This window comes from Anopheles marshallii, chromosome 2 (assembly GCF_943734725.1).
Source record: "Anopheles marshallii chromosome 2, idAnoMarsDA_429_01, whole genome shotgun sequence".
Taxonomy (NCBI): Eukaryota; Metazoa; Arthropoda; class Insecta; order Diptera; family Culicidae; genus Anopheles; species Anopheles marshallii.
The window spans coordinates 25,073,391-25,089,461 of record NC_071326.1 but is presented as its reverse complement, the minus strand read 5'-3'; the positions used below and the strand labels follow the sequence as shown (position 1 = coordinate 25,089,461).

General features: G+C 43.7%; 1 protein-coding gene across 1 annotated transcript in view; it reads left to right on the top strand.

Annotated features, from left to right (window-relative positions):
• Positions 1–11,199, top strand: part of LOC128709843 (nephrin) — a 65,008-nt gene extending 53,809 nt beyond the window's left edge. Inside the window, exons 13-15 of the mRNA XM_053804866.1 lie at positions 3,184–3,394; positions 5,521–5,684; positions 11,110–11,199. Coding sequence (XP_053660841.1) covers positions 3,184–3,394; positions 5,521–5,684; positions 11,110–11,171 — 437 coding nt within the window. The 3' untranslated portion in view covers positions 11,172–11,199. The remainder of the gene's footprint in view (positions 1–3,183; positions 3,395–5,520; positions 5,685–11,109) is intronic.
• Positions 11,200–16,071: the final 4,872 nt, after the last annotated feature.

The following is a 16,071-nucleotide window of genomic DNA, read 5'->3' as shown; positions in this document are numbered from 1 at the left end:
GAACAATGGGAAAAAATTTTAAAGTTTTAAAAAAATTATAATATTTAAAAAATAACTCTATCGTAATTTTAGAAAGAAAATACTTTGTTTTAGAGGTAATATAAAACGAATTCTATCCATATTTGTGCCTCGCCGTCGTTGTGTTATGAAGTTACAATTTAAAGAAACGTCTACACCATTGAAAAAAATTAAATACTGAACAGTTAAGAGCGTCTTCCAAAAAGTTAGAAGAGTTAGGCCAACAAGTGAAGAACGCTATAAAACCAACACAACGCTGTCCAACACATTGAAGGACCAATTGAACCGCTAGCAGCAATTCTCGCCTCCACTCAAAACACTCAAAAGGTGTAATCGTGCTGATGGCTTTGGCGACAAACTTTAAGAAAGGTACAACGAAGTGTGAAATATTTAGAAGTAGAATACTTTAGTAAATTTAGAAAGGGAGCATACTTTGTTTTAAAGGAAGTATGAAACGAATTGCATCCATAATTATGCCTCGCCGTCGCTCTGTTACGATGTAACAATTAAAAAAAAAACATATAGTTTTATTTATTTTTTTTTTTTTTATTTATTTATTTCCATTATGACGGCCAAAGGCCGTATGGTCGACAAAGTTTGCCGAAATTAAACAGCTACGGGCATTTCCTCCCAGTTATGAGCCTTATCCCGGGCTTGCTCGGTTGTCTTATAAACTAACTTATAACTATGGTTTGTAGTGGCGGATGGTGATGTGAAGTAGTGGCTATTGATGCGGATTTAGTGGTGGTATTGCGGGTTGAGACATTGGTGGTGGTGAACATATAATTTTAAAAATTTTAAAAAAATATTCAACTTTATAGTTCAAAACATTTACTTACGAAATCAAAATATTGAACAGTTAAGAGCGTCTACCAAAAAGTTTCAAGAGTTAAGCCAACAAATAAAGAACGCTATAAAACATCCAACAGTTTGATGGACCAATTGAACCGCCAGCAGCAATTCTCGCCTCCACTGAAAACGCTCAAAAGGTGTAATCGTGCTGATACATATGATCTCCGATTTGTGCGTTGAGGTAGAATGAATTGTACGGATCACAACCGTTTGGGGACTAATGCAATGTTCCTGTCACATTCGTCAGGGCAGCAAAGGGCCCCGGGCGTGGGTGAGTATCGATAGAAAAGCAAGGATTTAATTTCAACCTGCCTCACCTGGTATTCAACGGTGAAGGCATTCACTCGCCTATTGAGTGAAGCTTGAACGACGACCTACTCGTTCGTCCGTTCGTTTCCCTTCTTTGCGGTCCGGTCGGTGTAGATCAATCGTCTCTCGAATGTCATTTTTTATATGTTGAATGTTGATGGTGGTGTGATACTTCTAGTTTTTCTCTTTGCTACCCTGCTCTTGCTTGTCATGTGTTGGGTCTTCCGGTTGCGTGTTGGGTTGTGATATTCCCAACCATCCGGGAGGTTCGTTTGAGTGTGAAGCATTTTTTTTCTCTCTTTCCTGATACATATTCCCATTTCGTTACATTTTCGACGCTTCGGTTGAACTGACGAGAAAGGATATGGAAGTATCGGATGGTAAATGTTGATCCCTTTCCTCACATTCTACGAATGTTCGCCCCGGCAAGGCATGGTCGCGTTGGAAATGTTTTCACAGCACGGTTTCCGGAGGTTTTGCACACCCGATAAAAAGGACTAACACACTTTGCATACCCTCGCATACATACACACGCACACACACACACACACTCACGATCGGTAATCGGACTAGTTCGATTGTTCAACCGGTGCTGAAGCTGACTGAAGGAATCAATTTCAGAGCGAATTTCATCCGCAGTTCGTGGTGAAACAAAATTGTGCCGGATGGTGGAAAACGGAGTAATGTGACAACGAAAAAAAAAAGAAAGAAACCAGGGAATACTGTTTCGCCATTCCTATCCCCGGAACCGATCGCTCATAGTATAAAATAACCATCAATCTTGTGTTTTCATTTGCGAGTGAAACGCCGTGACAGGTCCACGGGTACGGGTTGCCTTTGCCGGTTCACTGGCCAGGGTCCGTACGTGTGTGGGAGTGTTTGTATGCGTGTTTGGGGCCTGGGTAAACCTACGAAAGGATCGAGGCTTGGACCATTTACTCGTCCAATGCCGATCCGAATGTGTTCGTGGTTTGCGGTGAAACCCGATCCATTACGCAAATGTTAAGCCCCGTCCAGAGCTTCTTTTTCCCGCCAAACTATTCAATGTCAGTTGTATTAAGGGATTGAGTAATGGATAGATTAATCGAGAAAATATACACATTTCGTTCAGCATCCTGGCATGCGTTTAGCTGGAATCGAGATTGGAACGGTCAGATGTATCGGCTGCATTGCTAATGTTTTATCGCACAATGTATGCAATTCTCCAACACCATCCAATGTGCGATTTAGCGGGAGATCGTTTTAAACATTACTATTTCATTTGTATTTTGAAGGTCAACCTTACGGATTGGCCTAATATAACACAAATGCTAACTTATATACTAATTAGGTGAAACAAAAAAAATCGGTTGAGCTTAAAGTGGGGAAGACTAGAAGGACACAAATAACGATAAATGAAGAGCAAAAATGTTAGGAGGAAGTTCAAAAGAAAGGATTGGCATCACGGGAACGAAAGAAGAAGCAAGAGAGATTATAACCGAAGTAAGAGGTGGTTAAAGTTAAGAAAAAAGACAAGAATCGGATCATAAAGTCTGTACCGTGTTCAGCGAGTTCACAGAAGCAAAGGATCACGGAATCGAAACTATAAACGAAGAATCGAAAAGGAGTATAAAAAATAATATTGGATAGAAGGTCTAATGCCTCGATATCACCCAGTAATAAACCCGTAACACACAGAGCCTATAATCAGTCGAAATCTTTAGAAAGATTCAAAGTTCATCCCACATATCTCGTCGATGTGAGTATTAAACAAATGCTTAGTGTCAACGTAAACCCCAAGATCCCGATCTAAAGACACAATACTCTAAACAATCAAATTAAGAGACTGGACAACAATAAAGTTAGAATGGATAGACAAAACAGAATACTTCTCCGGAGCAAAGCGGGATGTCTAGGATCACTAGTTGGGAAATTTACTGAGGAGGACATAGCTTTAGATATGGAAATTAATGTCAACCGTTTTGACAGCTAATTCTATATCATGTGTTTCTTTACTGTCCACAGTGGATGAAACCATCATCTCCGAGGATCCAACACCGGCGGAAACTTCCCACCAGGACAAGCAGAAGCAACAGTCGCAGATGGTAATGTTTGCTGCTGTGGCGGCTGCCATCGGTGTCATCATAGCGTCCATTATCGTTGCCGGGTTCGTCGCGATATGTAGGCTCAAGCGGCAGAAACCTCCCGAACCTCAGGAAGTTCGGAAGCGAATGCGGTAAGTTCATATTGTTTACAAACGTATATGCATTTGTGACCGTTTCCACCAATTTCAATGCGCAAGGTTATGCCACAATGAGGATCATAATAGAAATGAAAATGCATTAAGGGTGTAGTACACTTTGCTTGTTCGCCGGAACATCGGAACATCGTAGATCGCGAGCAGTGATTGATAAACCTTGATATTAATGAACGCAAAATGTTTCATAAATTCATACTTTATTGTCCTGTAACAAATACAATAATATATTGAACTATTTATTGAAAATTGAAAAAAATATACTGCCCTTTTCAGTATTTGAAAAGAAAATATTTGAGTGCGGGTGGTTGACGTTTCGCAACATTCCATTCTACTGCCCCTGCTACAATTCCTTCACGTTCGAATAGTTTCCCCCTGATTGCACTCCACGATTGGTTCGCCATTTTTTATTCGCATCCAACATCGCTGCTCGCCAAAATGATCGCTTGCACAACGATAACAAGCTCAAAAATCACTCTTCCTTTCGTTCCAAGCAGCGAATAAATTCCTGCCTTTTTCCATCTCATTGCCCTTTCACGTGAAAAAAGCTCCGACCTGTCCGAATGGTTTCCAGCATTACCGCACCTGGCTGTGGGATCCTTTCGATGTCCTTTTCCTTTCCCAGCGTTGTTTCATTCCCGGCAAGAGCTGTGCCACCGAGGGTTTGGGTTTTTTGTTGTTGTTGTGCGGCGTTGAGATATGAAATCGGAAACAGATCCAGAATCAGAATCCGAACGGCGTTGCTTGGAGCTTGGAGCGAAATAATGATATGCGTCATTTTCCATCTTCACTAATCCCAAGGGTTAATGATGCCGGCCCGTGGGTCGATTCACCGCACTGGCTGGCCTGTCAGCCTGTCGATGCGAACAGATGATGTTGCCCCGTGCCAGACGTCGGGGTAGTGAAAAGGAGCAGGCAAAAGCTTCTTCCGAATAATACTCTGCTTTTCATTTCCCTACAGAATGGGGGCACGGGTTTCGTCCGGGTGGGCTCACCGGGGGCTAGTGAATTGGCGCGGACGGAGGCGTCGAACGATCGCTTTCAGGGGCCATTAGGCTGCCTGACGAAGGGCACTAGTCTCCCCTTCCGACTCGCCTTTCTCTCCAGTCCCGAGGGTTAGAGCTACCGGCGCCAAGACAGCTTTACTTTGGCATGAATTTTTGCCTTCCTTTTTTAGCGAAGGTTTTTCTCTGCAACGTTTTGCTGCAGTAAGGCAACATTTCCGAGGAACAAATGACTTAGATTGTTTAAATTGATAACGTAATTTCTCTGACTTTATGGTTCAATGGTTCAATTGGTGCAAGTCAAGGGAAAAGCTCAACCGAACCCCTCTTTGCCCCAATATTCTCCGTCCCGGTGTCCATCGTTTCCGTGCGCTTTCGTGCGCAAAGATGAGGGAAATAGATTCCCGGTCCGTGCTTTACGAGGAGAGAAAATGAATTGCCGACTACCGGGGTGGTACCGAGCGGTATCGAATCGGCTCGATTGAAGCGTTGTGTCACCCGGCGGGAATAATTACTGCCCTGCGTAGCGTATCTGCTCGCTTGCCCATTTGCCCACCGACATTCATTTGTTCATTCCGAACGGTGGACCGAACCAGCGAGGTTCGCCCGGCCGTTCGACGTGACTTTTGATAGATCTGTTAATAACACGCCAACCCCGCAAGAACGCCAGTGGCTGTCAATGCTTGGGATGTTATATTTTCCCGCCTTCCGTTCCGTCCCTTCGACCAGCAAAACAATAAACCCCTCGGTGCACCACGGTGCGAAAGCAAAACCTCACCAGAAGTGTGACATAATTACAAGTGATTCGGCAATTGGTCTGGCGACTGGTGACTGAACACAGTGATAAGCGGACCTGTCCCGGTGCCGGTGAACAGCGCCAATAGCCATCTCGTTACACTGGCACGACATCGTAATCGACACGGTTTGGTTGACGTCCTTGCAAAACCGTTTTAATGCCCGGGCCCCCCGAATGATAGTGCTACGAGCGCTTTCGTACTCGCATGATGACGAGAAGAATGATGGTGATGATGATGGGCGATGGTGATGGTGCTTCATAGCCGCTGCTTCATATGCTCTTGTTGCTTTATTTCTCCATTGCAGACCTGCCCGAACCGATGTGCCATCGATGTACGCCGAGGACGATGTATTCGATGATGAGTATCAGCGGCAGCTGGATGTACGCTGCAGTCGTGCCTCGTCCACCATTAGAAGTAGTCGTTACGTATCGGAAGGATTTGTACAGTATTCACAACCTAGTCTTAATGGTAAGTACGGTTCGACGTGCGTTCGTTGGAAGATTTATACCGTTCGAGGAATTTTTCTAACGAGAGACTTTCCCATTTCAAAGGACAAAACGGACTGGGTGTTGTTGTAATGGTACGGGGAATTGAATATTCCGATCGTATGCGCATGCTACATTTAGTTGGAACAAGTGATCAATGTTTTCTGGGTCTTTGCACCCACAATGTCCATTTAGGCGAATGTTAAGCATCCCTGTTACGAGTTTTAAATATGAAAGATTAATTTCAATTCCATGTCTCCTTCGCGCGACATTAATCCAGCATGTTTCGGGGCAGAATCATATATGCTCCGTTCCATACCGCTGGTGTGCTTTAATCGAGAGGTAAAAGCATCTCCGCCATAAATAACGCATACACATAGTCCCGCGTAACGATAAACCATCCCCGGCTTAAGTTGGGCCAAACAAATCATAGACGGTACGCTGATCTATTATTTAGGCGGGGAACTCAATTCCACCATCACCAAAAAAACCGGCATATATCAAACTCGATATGGTTCATGGATCGCACGGGCTGCAGCTAATGTGCGTCTCGCCCGTGTGCGCGTGTTTGTGTGCGTATGATGCAGATGCTTGAAAGTACCCAATTTTCTCTCCCGGAAATATAATCCCATGCTTATGCCCCACATCACCGCTGTGTGACGTTGGCTGTTCGCTACGCTTCCGGTCCTTTCCTGCCGTACCGTGTGCGTTTTGAATGTTCTTAATCGCTTCTCGAAGGCAGTATCTGTGTTTTTTCTTTCTCTCTCTCTCTCTCTCCTTCTGCTGCCTTTCTTTGGAAGAAGTTTTGCTCCCCGATGGTCCAGAAACCGTCAGCAAGTGGCTCAAGGTTTCAGTCGGTAGTCGGTGGCCCCGTTTTGGCAGGCAAATGAGCATGGAGCGAAAGCATTACCTCTGTCCGCATGGACATTTTTCCCAAAAACCCCGATGATGAATGTGAGTTTTCGGCGGCATGGGAAATTTTTGGTACGCTTCTGCCCACACACACACACACGGATACAGACACATATTCTCACACAGTTCCATTTCCAATGCGGAACGAACTTTTTCGGGCGGTCCCTGTGCTGGTGTGTCTGCATGTAAGTGTGCATTTGATGCTCGATCCTATTAATGTGCTGCTTTTCCTTCGATTCAATCAATGACGATTGTATCATATATCAACAAGATGAATGAGGCGATAAACAACCCCCGGCTGGTATCATCTCTTACGCCTGTCTGTTCTGTTTCGCTCTCGCCGTCAGTAAGTGGCAGAGCTTTAGCCTCTATTTTGTGAAGGCTCATGCACATACACACTCACACTACGAAGCACACACTAACATTGTGCTGTTCTGCATTAGCATCCAAACCGACGTTCGAATATCGCCTTCCGGTAAGATGTGAGCTAGAAGTGAAAATCCTGCGCCGCTTCATCTCAATGGCCAGGGAAGATGTACAAGGGCGCGTTCGTTTCACGTCAATCGTCAAGCATTAACTCTTTAATTTTTCTCAACTGCAGCATTACGAGCTGCAAACTACCGTGTGGCACTAACGCTTCCTCATGTTCGAGCAACATTTCGGAACAAAATGTTCGTCCATTTTCGTTCGGTTCTACGTCGGAAAAATGGTTTGCGCTAATGCGTTCTCTTACGTGGTGTATCTTTTTGAATACTTTTCCTCCGTTTTGCCTGTAATAAAACCTTTCACAACCGTCACTTATCAAAAACCTTCGTTCTCTGGCCGGTCCGAGAAACCATCTCCATCCGAAATGGAGCAAATGGAATTCAGATTTGCCATCTCATTTTACTTAATTTCACCCACATTACTCGTGGGCATCGGGTTCGGCAAGAGATGGTTTGGCCGTGCCTTACAGCATCCATCAGCGAAACGGTTGTTGTCGACTCACCGTACACTGGGCGCGAGGGTGAACCCGGTCAGATAGAACTGAAACGCGGAAAAAGCAACACTCGCGCACACATACACACAACGTAGCGACCAAAACCGAATGGTACCTTTGGCGGATGGATGCTTCACCCTCGCTAGAAATACGCAAATTCGATTACGTGATGATGATAATCCAAATCAATAAATAAATGAGATTCGGTGTGCCGTGGTGCCGACAGCCAGTTGGCACCACGGTCAGGTGTGCTTTCTCACCAACCACAGGGTAGACAGGCAAGTCTGCAAGACCGACCATTTTGTACGGAAGGCGGAGGCGAGTGGAAGAGGCACCGGTGCCATTAGTGTGGTATGCTGACAGTTTTAGTCCATACAGGTACAACGCGAGACGTCAGAACCCGAACGGACGGACGGTTTGCTGTTTTTTTTTTTGCGATGCTGCTCCACTTGCCGCGTGACAAAATTATGCGATGGCACCTAGCGCAATATCGTCACACGATCGATTTCAAGCAATTTGGGATGGTGACCGACCAGACTGTCTGAAGCACTGGGTTTAAATGGGATGGTGAAAAAGCGCCTGCCGTAGCGTAAGGATACTTTACGGCACACGTTCCCGGCCGGGGTACGTAGGGGCGCATTATTGTTTAACATATTTTACTCCGCCAATGGCTGGAAGTGATAGTGAGTGATAGGTTCCGCAGAGTGGTGTCATCAATGCAATCAAGATGATTTTTTATCTGTATCTGCTTCAATCATTATCTAAATCAACTGCTTTTGATAGCAACACGTTCAATTCGTGTAGTGAGATGTATCGTTTTATGTATGGTAAATAGTAGCGATTTTCTTTTCAGTTTCCAATATCAAATAATATTAATTTTTGAACTGTATTAAAAAGACTACGATACCGACAAGTAATTAAAATCTCCGAATACGGTCTCATTTCGACCACTGAAATACTTAATGGAGACGCCTGGTAGAGCACGTGCTTTAGTGGTAGCAGCACAGAACTGCTTGAAACGACAGAACAGCTTTAAAATCTCATTTGAACCGTACCCCAGATAGATAGACTGCCTATTGGGTTTTGCAGTAAAAATTAATCTAGCAGGCCATAATATGGTAAGCATCGTCTAATATCTCATCCGACCAAGTTGATGGCATGGAGACGCCCAGTGTCTCATAACTTTTTGATTGCAAAAGTAGCGGGTTGATGCATGAGCGAATTTCGGGTGGTTTGTAGATACATTCATGTGTCTGTCCTAAAATCTGCTTGTACTAGGAATAATTTATTATTTAGTTCTTGTATGTGCAATTTTACCAACCTTTTTTTTCTTACACATCGCCACATCCTCTGTGGTATTAATCAGAAGGACATCAAATATTGGGTCAGTACCGTGAGTACATTCTTCACTGCTCCTTCGAGCTTCCATTCAGAAGCCCATCCATAAGATCAGCTAGGTTGTCGCTTTCGCAAACACTTCAAAAAATCACATCAAATAAACTTATGTACGGAACAGTGCTCGCAGTACACAAAACACACACTGACCGCACACTTCCACCTAGTGCTGTGCGGCAAAGAAACCCCCTTTAGCCAGTACACTCTGCACACTCTCGGTGTCTACCGGCCAGAACGTCTAGCGTCTGGCGGGTGTTGTACTGGGAATATGGGCGATGTGTTGTGGTTGTATGGAAATAGAAAAATTGATGAGCTTCCCAAAATCTTTCACACCCGCACCACCTGCCTGTACCGTACCGTGCGGTAAAAGCATGGAGACATGGAGACAAGATGTGCACCGACAATCACGGCCCGGCAGCAAATGAATCGCTTTCTGTATGCGTACCGGGTCGGGATGTGTGGGACGGAGTAGAAAACCCAATCAAACACTGAATCCTAAACAAATTCCCACACTTTCAGGTCGCAACTGGTCGCCTCCGTACTGATGGCACACAAGCGGCACTGTGTCGGAAACGGTGGTCGGATACGATTGCTACGCTGATGTAGACGGTGCTGGGTTGTCGCAAAAGTTTGTTAAAAATTTTTTTGGGTGATTTTTTTTTTATGTTTCAGATTTGTTTGGAATTTGTGTTTTAATAGCATATTTTTGTTTATTTGAATTCAAAGCTAAGAAACACGTTAATAATGCAAAGCGGTCTTCCATTATATCTAGAGCTCCGTCTCGTTAGACATCCACTACTTATCCTTCTGCTCTTGAGTTTGTTGTTTTAATATGACCCCAAATGGACCAGCGAACGATAGGAGCGTAACCTCACTCCCAAAAAAAAGGAAAGAAGAAACAATAGTCCACCTTCATAAAACCACGGAAAAGCTTCCAAGCCCGACCCGAGTAATAAAGTTCGATCGGAGGCCTTTTTTCACTCACTCCAGTCCAGATCAACCGGGACCGGCAGTGAAAGGTCTAGCATTCCCTCGGGTTTCATATGCAAATATGTAATGTGTTTGTTAGATGATTTGAAGCTACCTCCGAACCAACAGCAAAACGGTTCACTGCACGGCGCAAGTGTCTGGGGTCGGGCCTATACCAGCCACAGAAAACATCAGCACTGTCGGGTAAGATTCCATTTTGCCCCACAACATCCCTTTCTCGCCGGGCATTACATGGCAACACTGGCACACGCACAACATTTCGGCCCGAAAATCTCGTTCCCTCCAGGGGCATGTCCTTCTGCTTACCGGTTCTGCTTAGAAAAGGACCTGGTTGGCCATGTCCGTCCATTGGTAGGAAAGTGTTTCGCTTCGGTGAACCTTTTCTCGTTCGGGTTCGACCGTGCAGACGAACTTGCTCCATCATCATCTCCATCTCACGGACACGGGAAGCAGGAAGATATTGTTGTAATGCTGCAGGGCGACGTTTGTTCTCCAGGCGAGACCGAAATCGGATTTTTTTCTCTTCAATTCACCTATTTTTGTGGGCTTCGAAACCGTTTCGCCCCAAAAACCGGGCGCATTTTTCGCCCGAAACGGTCGCTTTCTTGCGCCCCATACAACGGACGGACGAGACTCTAGGGGGTTATTAAGTTGCTTCTTTTAACTTGGCTGATCGAAAAAGGTAGTTAAGCATGATTTTCCTCTTTCTTTGTCGGGCCATACGATGGTTTTAGCTAATGCAAATGTCTGTAAATAAACTATCAAGCGCGATAAGCCCAGAAAGCCTTCAGATATTGCAGGCTTTGAGTGTGTATTGTGTACGGGATAAAATATTTCCTTTATAAATCTGTCTACTGGCACAAATAGGAATCTATTTAAATAACGTTTTTAGATTTAGTACCGTTGTTATTGGATAAAAGCAATCGGGCATGCATATTTTACATCGGGCATTGTGTATTGATCCAACTAAATGTTTCAATTTGGGAAGGTTTTTCGACCACAGAATTTTCAATCTCATACATCAACCAACTTACTCCTATCTCTCTTCTCTTACATTTCCACGACTTTCCGTTGGCTTGCGATTCATCTTTCGTTGCATCGTTTTATTATAATTTCCCAGTTTATATTGCAGATCCCGATCTAATATTGCCGCGCGGGGGCGACATCGAGTTCACCACACTATCAGGAGCTTAACACACGCTGCAGGCTGACCAACGGACACTGGACCGACCGATGGAGGAGAAGGACAGTCGCCCGGGAAGTGACACAGCCCCGCAGGTGCGCATGTAACTATGCATGCGGCGCAGTCCAATGATGCAACCTTACACTTAATCAAAGTAGTGTGACGCGATGACGTTTTTAAACGAAACTTTCAAACAAATTCAACCACACAAAGCTGGTAGCGATAAGATAGATGGGGGGAAAAAAACAGGGGGGGGGGGGGGAGAGAAGGCGTTTAGGCATAGCCGGTAGGACAGAAGAGAACATACAAATCAAAAGTAGCTAATCAAACCAAATGAATTATGACGCGTTTGAACCGTGAAGAATGTAATGGGGATGTAAGCATACAGATTTTAGCGCTTAGTGTTAAATCCCGGTATCGCAACGTTGATGCAGTGTAGCAGCGTTCAAACACGTCACAGGACGAGAGAGAAGGTTTGAAATAAAAACAAAAAAAAACCGACAGGATCACAAAATTGTTGCCCGTTCGTGGTTTCCATTGTAAACACGTCACATGAACAGAGTTTAATAGGAAAAGAAAAGCATATGAGTAGGCATGAAGGTGGGAGTAGAACAGTTTTACTGTTTTCTGTTTGTATCAAATAATGCTCATCAAGTTGACCTGGAATGTGGACACACTGGACATGCTCCGGTGTTCGGGTGTGCGTAGTTTGTCATCTAGTTTAGTTTACGTTATTGTACAAAGGCGTTAAAGTATAGTGGGTAGCATAAAAGGAACCGCATCTGTAACGATACACACGCGAAGGAACTCATCATTGTGTGACACGCAGGAGAATTTGTGCTACAAAATGGCCAAAATATTGAAATTGTGTTCGTGAAAGGTCCCTTGGCTTACGGTGGCGATAGTTCCGGCGGTAGGCCGATCGGTCACCACAGCAAAGGGAAGAGTGCTGTAGTTCGCAGCAGAAGAAACAACAAACAATTGCTATTTGAATCTAACACAATTCGGTAATGTTGCTCTAACATTGTAAAATCATACCAATACACACAAACAAACACACCATCAGGAAGCGAATGAGGAAGCTGTTTGTTTTATGTTTTTAAATGAAACAAATACATTCGGAAACCAAATGATAAAACCACTGTCGACGGTTAAAATAGACTATGAGCAGACTTTTAGCGTGTATGAAAGCGTAATTAAAACAATAAGAGAAGAAAACGCAGCCACAATGCAAAAGGTGTAAATGTGGAACGGTATGACAGTACGGAAAACATACAAACAGAAGAAAAAACAAAACAAAACTACCATACAAACACAATGCCACAGTTTTTCGATGGAACAAAAACCTACTAACAATCAAACGAATAAAGCAAACCAACAACTGAATAACTTCGTTTAAATGAAAGCTCACGTATGTAATTTGTTTGTGTGTTCGTTTTTTCTTGTTTAAAGTTTTGTTCATTAATGTTGTACTATCCTTTCCGTAACAGTTGTTGCTCACCTTTTGCCAGTTTTAATGTCGGGAATGGTTTCGGATGTACATTTCGACGGGGCACTCAGCACTCGTCACTTTTATTGCCGGTCCACAGATTGTGGTAAGTATTGCCCGGGTGGATAGCCCGTGCTGGGCGGAAAGAAAACTTTCACCGTAACCACGTGTCAAACCACTCAAACCGAACAATTTTCCCAAGGGAACCTACCGGCGTGCCCATGCCCATGCCGCTCCCTCGGTCCGGCTGGTTGTATTAAAATGCAAAACACTTGTTTAGGACACTAATCTCAGATCTCGCTTTCGGTACATTTACGGGATGCAAATAAATACTGACGGGTTGGGGATGTGGGACGGGTGGGCAGGAAATGCGGGTTTTGCTGACACTGATCCCCACGGAGGCACGCCCTGGGGTCAGCAAATGCCGGCGTGTTTTGCTGGCCGTGCCGTTGGAAAGGTTAAAAAGTCCTGATCGTTATTGTTTGTCCGCTTCACCTCGGGACGAAGAAAAAAAAAAGCACACACACAACCCGGAGTTCCGTTATGGGTTTGCTTCCGGTGGCACTTTTACAACCACCCTGTCCATTTACCGCTCCCCCTACCCTCCCTGCCAATCTCGTTCTCCAGCTACGACACAGTAAAAAGGCAAAAATGGTTGTCCTCTCCTGGGTCGTGGCGATCGTAAAGGTGAACGTCGTAACATTTCCCATTGCGTCTGTTCTTTTCCACCGTTTCGACGCTGGGCGGAAGGTTGTGTTGAGTTGATTCAACGCCTTCGAAATGGGTGCCAAACTCGGGCTCTCGAGCGGGTTTCCTTGAGCGGGATTTAGCTGACATCAGCAGGCAGGCAGTCCGGTGCGACCGGAGTTGAGGACTTTATGAAATTTATCACTCTCTTCTTTGTGATTGAGTGTATTGCGGACTGTTCACAAACGTGTTTAATTCACAAAAAAGGCTAGAAAGAGAGAGCCGGAGGCAAAAAAAAAACAAAACAAAAGTACACACATTTGGAGTGAAACAACTTTGCCGGGCGAAGGATCCACTCTGGTTGATGGTTGTTGAAATTAGCAAAAATTAAATGTGACAATTACTCGCTGCCAACCTAACAGCGTGGACATCCGAAACGGCCAGGTGTACAGTAAATGTTCTAAAATATTAATGCAACATCGTTCTCCTGCCGTGGTGCGGGTGGGAATGAGTTCGTGACACATTACAATGGTACGGCACCAAAGATGGCACAAACCTCACATTAAACGTGCAATATTACACTGTACTGAAAATGGCATTAAAATTATACCATTTCATAATATTAAAAGCACAAACCTGGCAGAAACGCAGATGACCGCACTCAACAAACGGTGCACCGTGGACGCATGATGGTCCAACGGTGGACATTTAGCAAAACATTTGATATTGCTTTGGGTTGAAATTTCATTTAAGAGCATTAAAAAAAACTTAATATAATAATTATTTTTATAGTTGGCCAAAGGAGTAGTTAGTAGCTTACTGTAGTAATGATACTTTACTAGTGCTACTAATATATTTTGATCACACACAGTTGCTATACAATTGAAAATAGTTTTATGTTATATCATGGTTAGCGTTACTGGGCCATGATAGTAGTGGCGCCGGTCTTCACAGGAACAGACCGGAACAAAATCCAATCCGGACCAATCCGGACCAAATAAAGTTACAAAACGAAAGCCAGAAATGGCAGGTCTAGACCTCTTGAGGTTGTTATGCCGATAAAGAAGAAGGTTAATGTTACTATGCAGAATAACTAAAATAACCTTTGTGAGGTACATGAACATTGGAATGAATGATTTTAATGCCAAAATAGAATTTTACTATTTTAAGTGCTTTTTCACGAATTCTATACATCAAAATGGAACGCACATCTCAACATGTATTCCAAAACTTAGTGAAAATAGGTGCGTTCAACAGACATTATCCAGATGAAAAAATAGTTAGTCTATCACTACTTAAACCACAACAAAACTTAAATCTTTATTTTTATAATGGAACGTCCACGCATCTACCTCAACTCAAACCACTGTGCGGTGCGCCGGAGTTCATAATTGCACCTTTACGACGGTCGTGCCTTATGAAGCGGATGTGAGGAATGAGGCAAACAATGGGAAAGAGATTTTTACCGGAAAAAAAATCTAACCAGCGCACAAGGACCATTTTGCTCCAACCAGGGAAAGCTTGCTGATGGTCTCCCATTCGCTTTCGCCCACCGTCAACAAATCAGGAACACCTCGGTTTGGGCGGAAGGAAAAATTGTTCCAGCTAAACGGTGACTGTTTGTGCTGCCAAAACACCTTAATCGGTGTGTGGCTGTTCCGTCGGTCCAGTACCAGGGCAACCACTCGTGCTGCAGATGAACGTACTAAATGAAGGTGAATTGTGAGTCATTGTAAAATGCAATAAATGGCCGGTGCACGGTTCTGATAAAAATGGGTTCAAATGTACAGGTGCGTGTGTAATGGTTCCAAACCTACAGTTAGTGTGAGGGATAATATGTTACTGAAATAATGGCATGTTTTTGGAGCATGTTTTATTGAATTTAATCAAAATAATTGCTGTGCAAACTATTTTGCCATGATGGCCTGGGGATTCTCAGAGCCCTTCGATAGTTTCGATTAAACCTGATTGATATTTATTAATCAAAACGTAATTTTAATCGGAATTAATGTTTCAGAATCTTTGTTTTAAAGATCGATCAACATCGGAATTTTGCACATTTTGTAAAGAAACTCTAAAACTCTGACGAAGCATCTATGAACATAACGCATGTGGGGTTTTTGAGCATCTTGAGTAGAACATTTTATAAATATAAGACAACTTTAATACTATTAACTACTACTACTTTCGACCACAAAGAAAACAACAGCTGGAGTAGGTTTTTTTTGCAATAAATGTCAATGAGTTAGGAACTGCAACAAGTTTTAGGTTGTTAAGCATCTGAAATAAAAGTTCTTGAGCAATTTGCCAAATAATTTGAACGTCATGATTGTCACTGGAAGCATACGTTATTCATAGCTCAGAACCTTCAAAGGTTTGTGAATCTTTCAAGATTCGACCAAATAATTCCAATGACCCTTCAAAGAAGATAGAAACGGCTCTTCTCGAAGGGTTCGTTAAGCCACAACACGGCTCTTCAGTTACTTCTGGGTCCGCCTTCAGCAAACAGTTAGCAACAACAACGCAATCCTAATCGCAACACACTAATAGCTGTGTACGAAATTTCGCACCAAATCTTCCATCACCCATCATCATCATCAGCAGCAGCACCATCACCACGACCGCGGTCGCTATCGCCTGGAGCAATATTTTTCTTCGAAACGAGCTTGTTGTTTGCTACCTGGTTGGAACAAGGTGTAGGCAAAAAACAAAATTCGCAATCATCTCTATCCGTC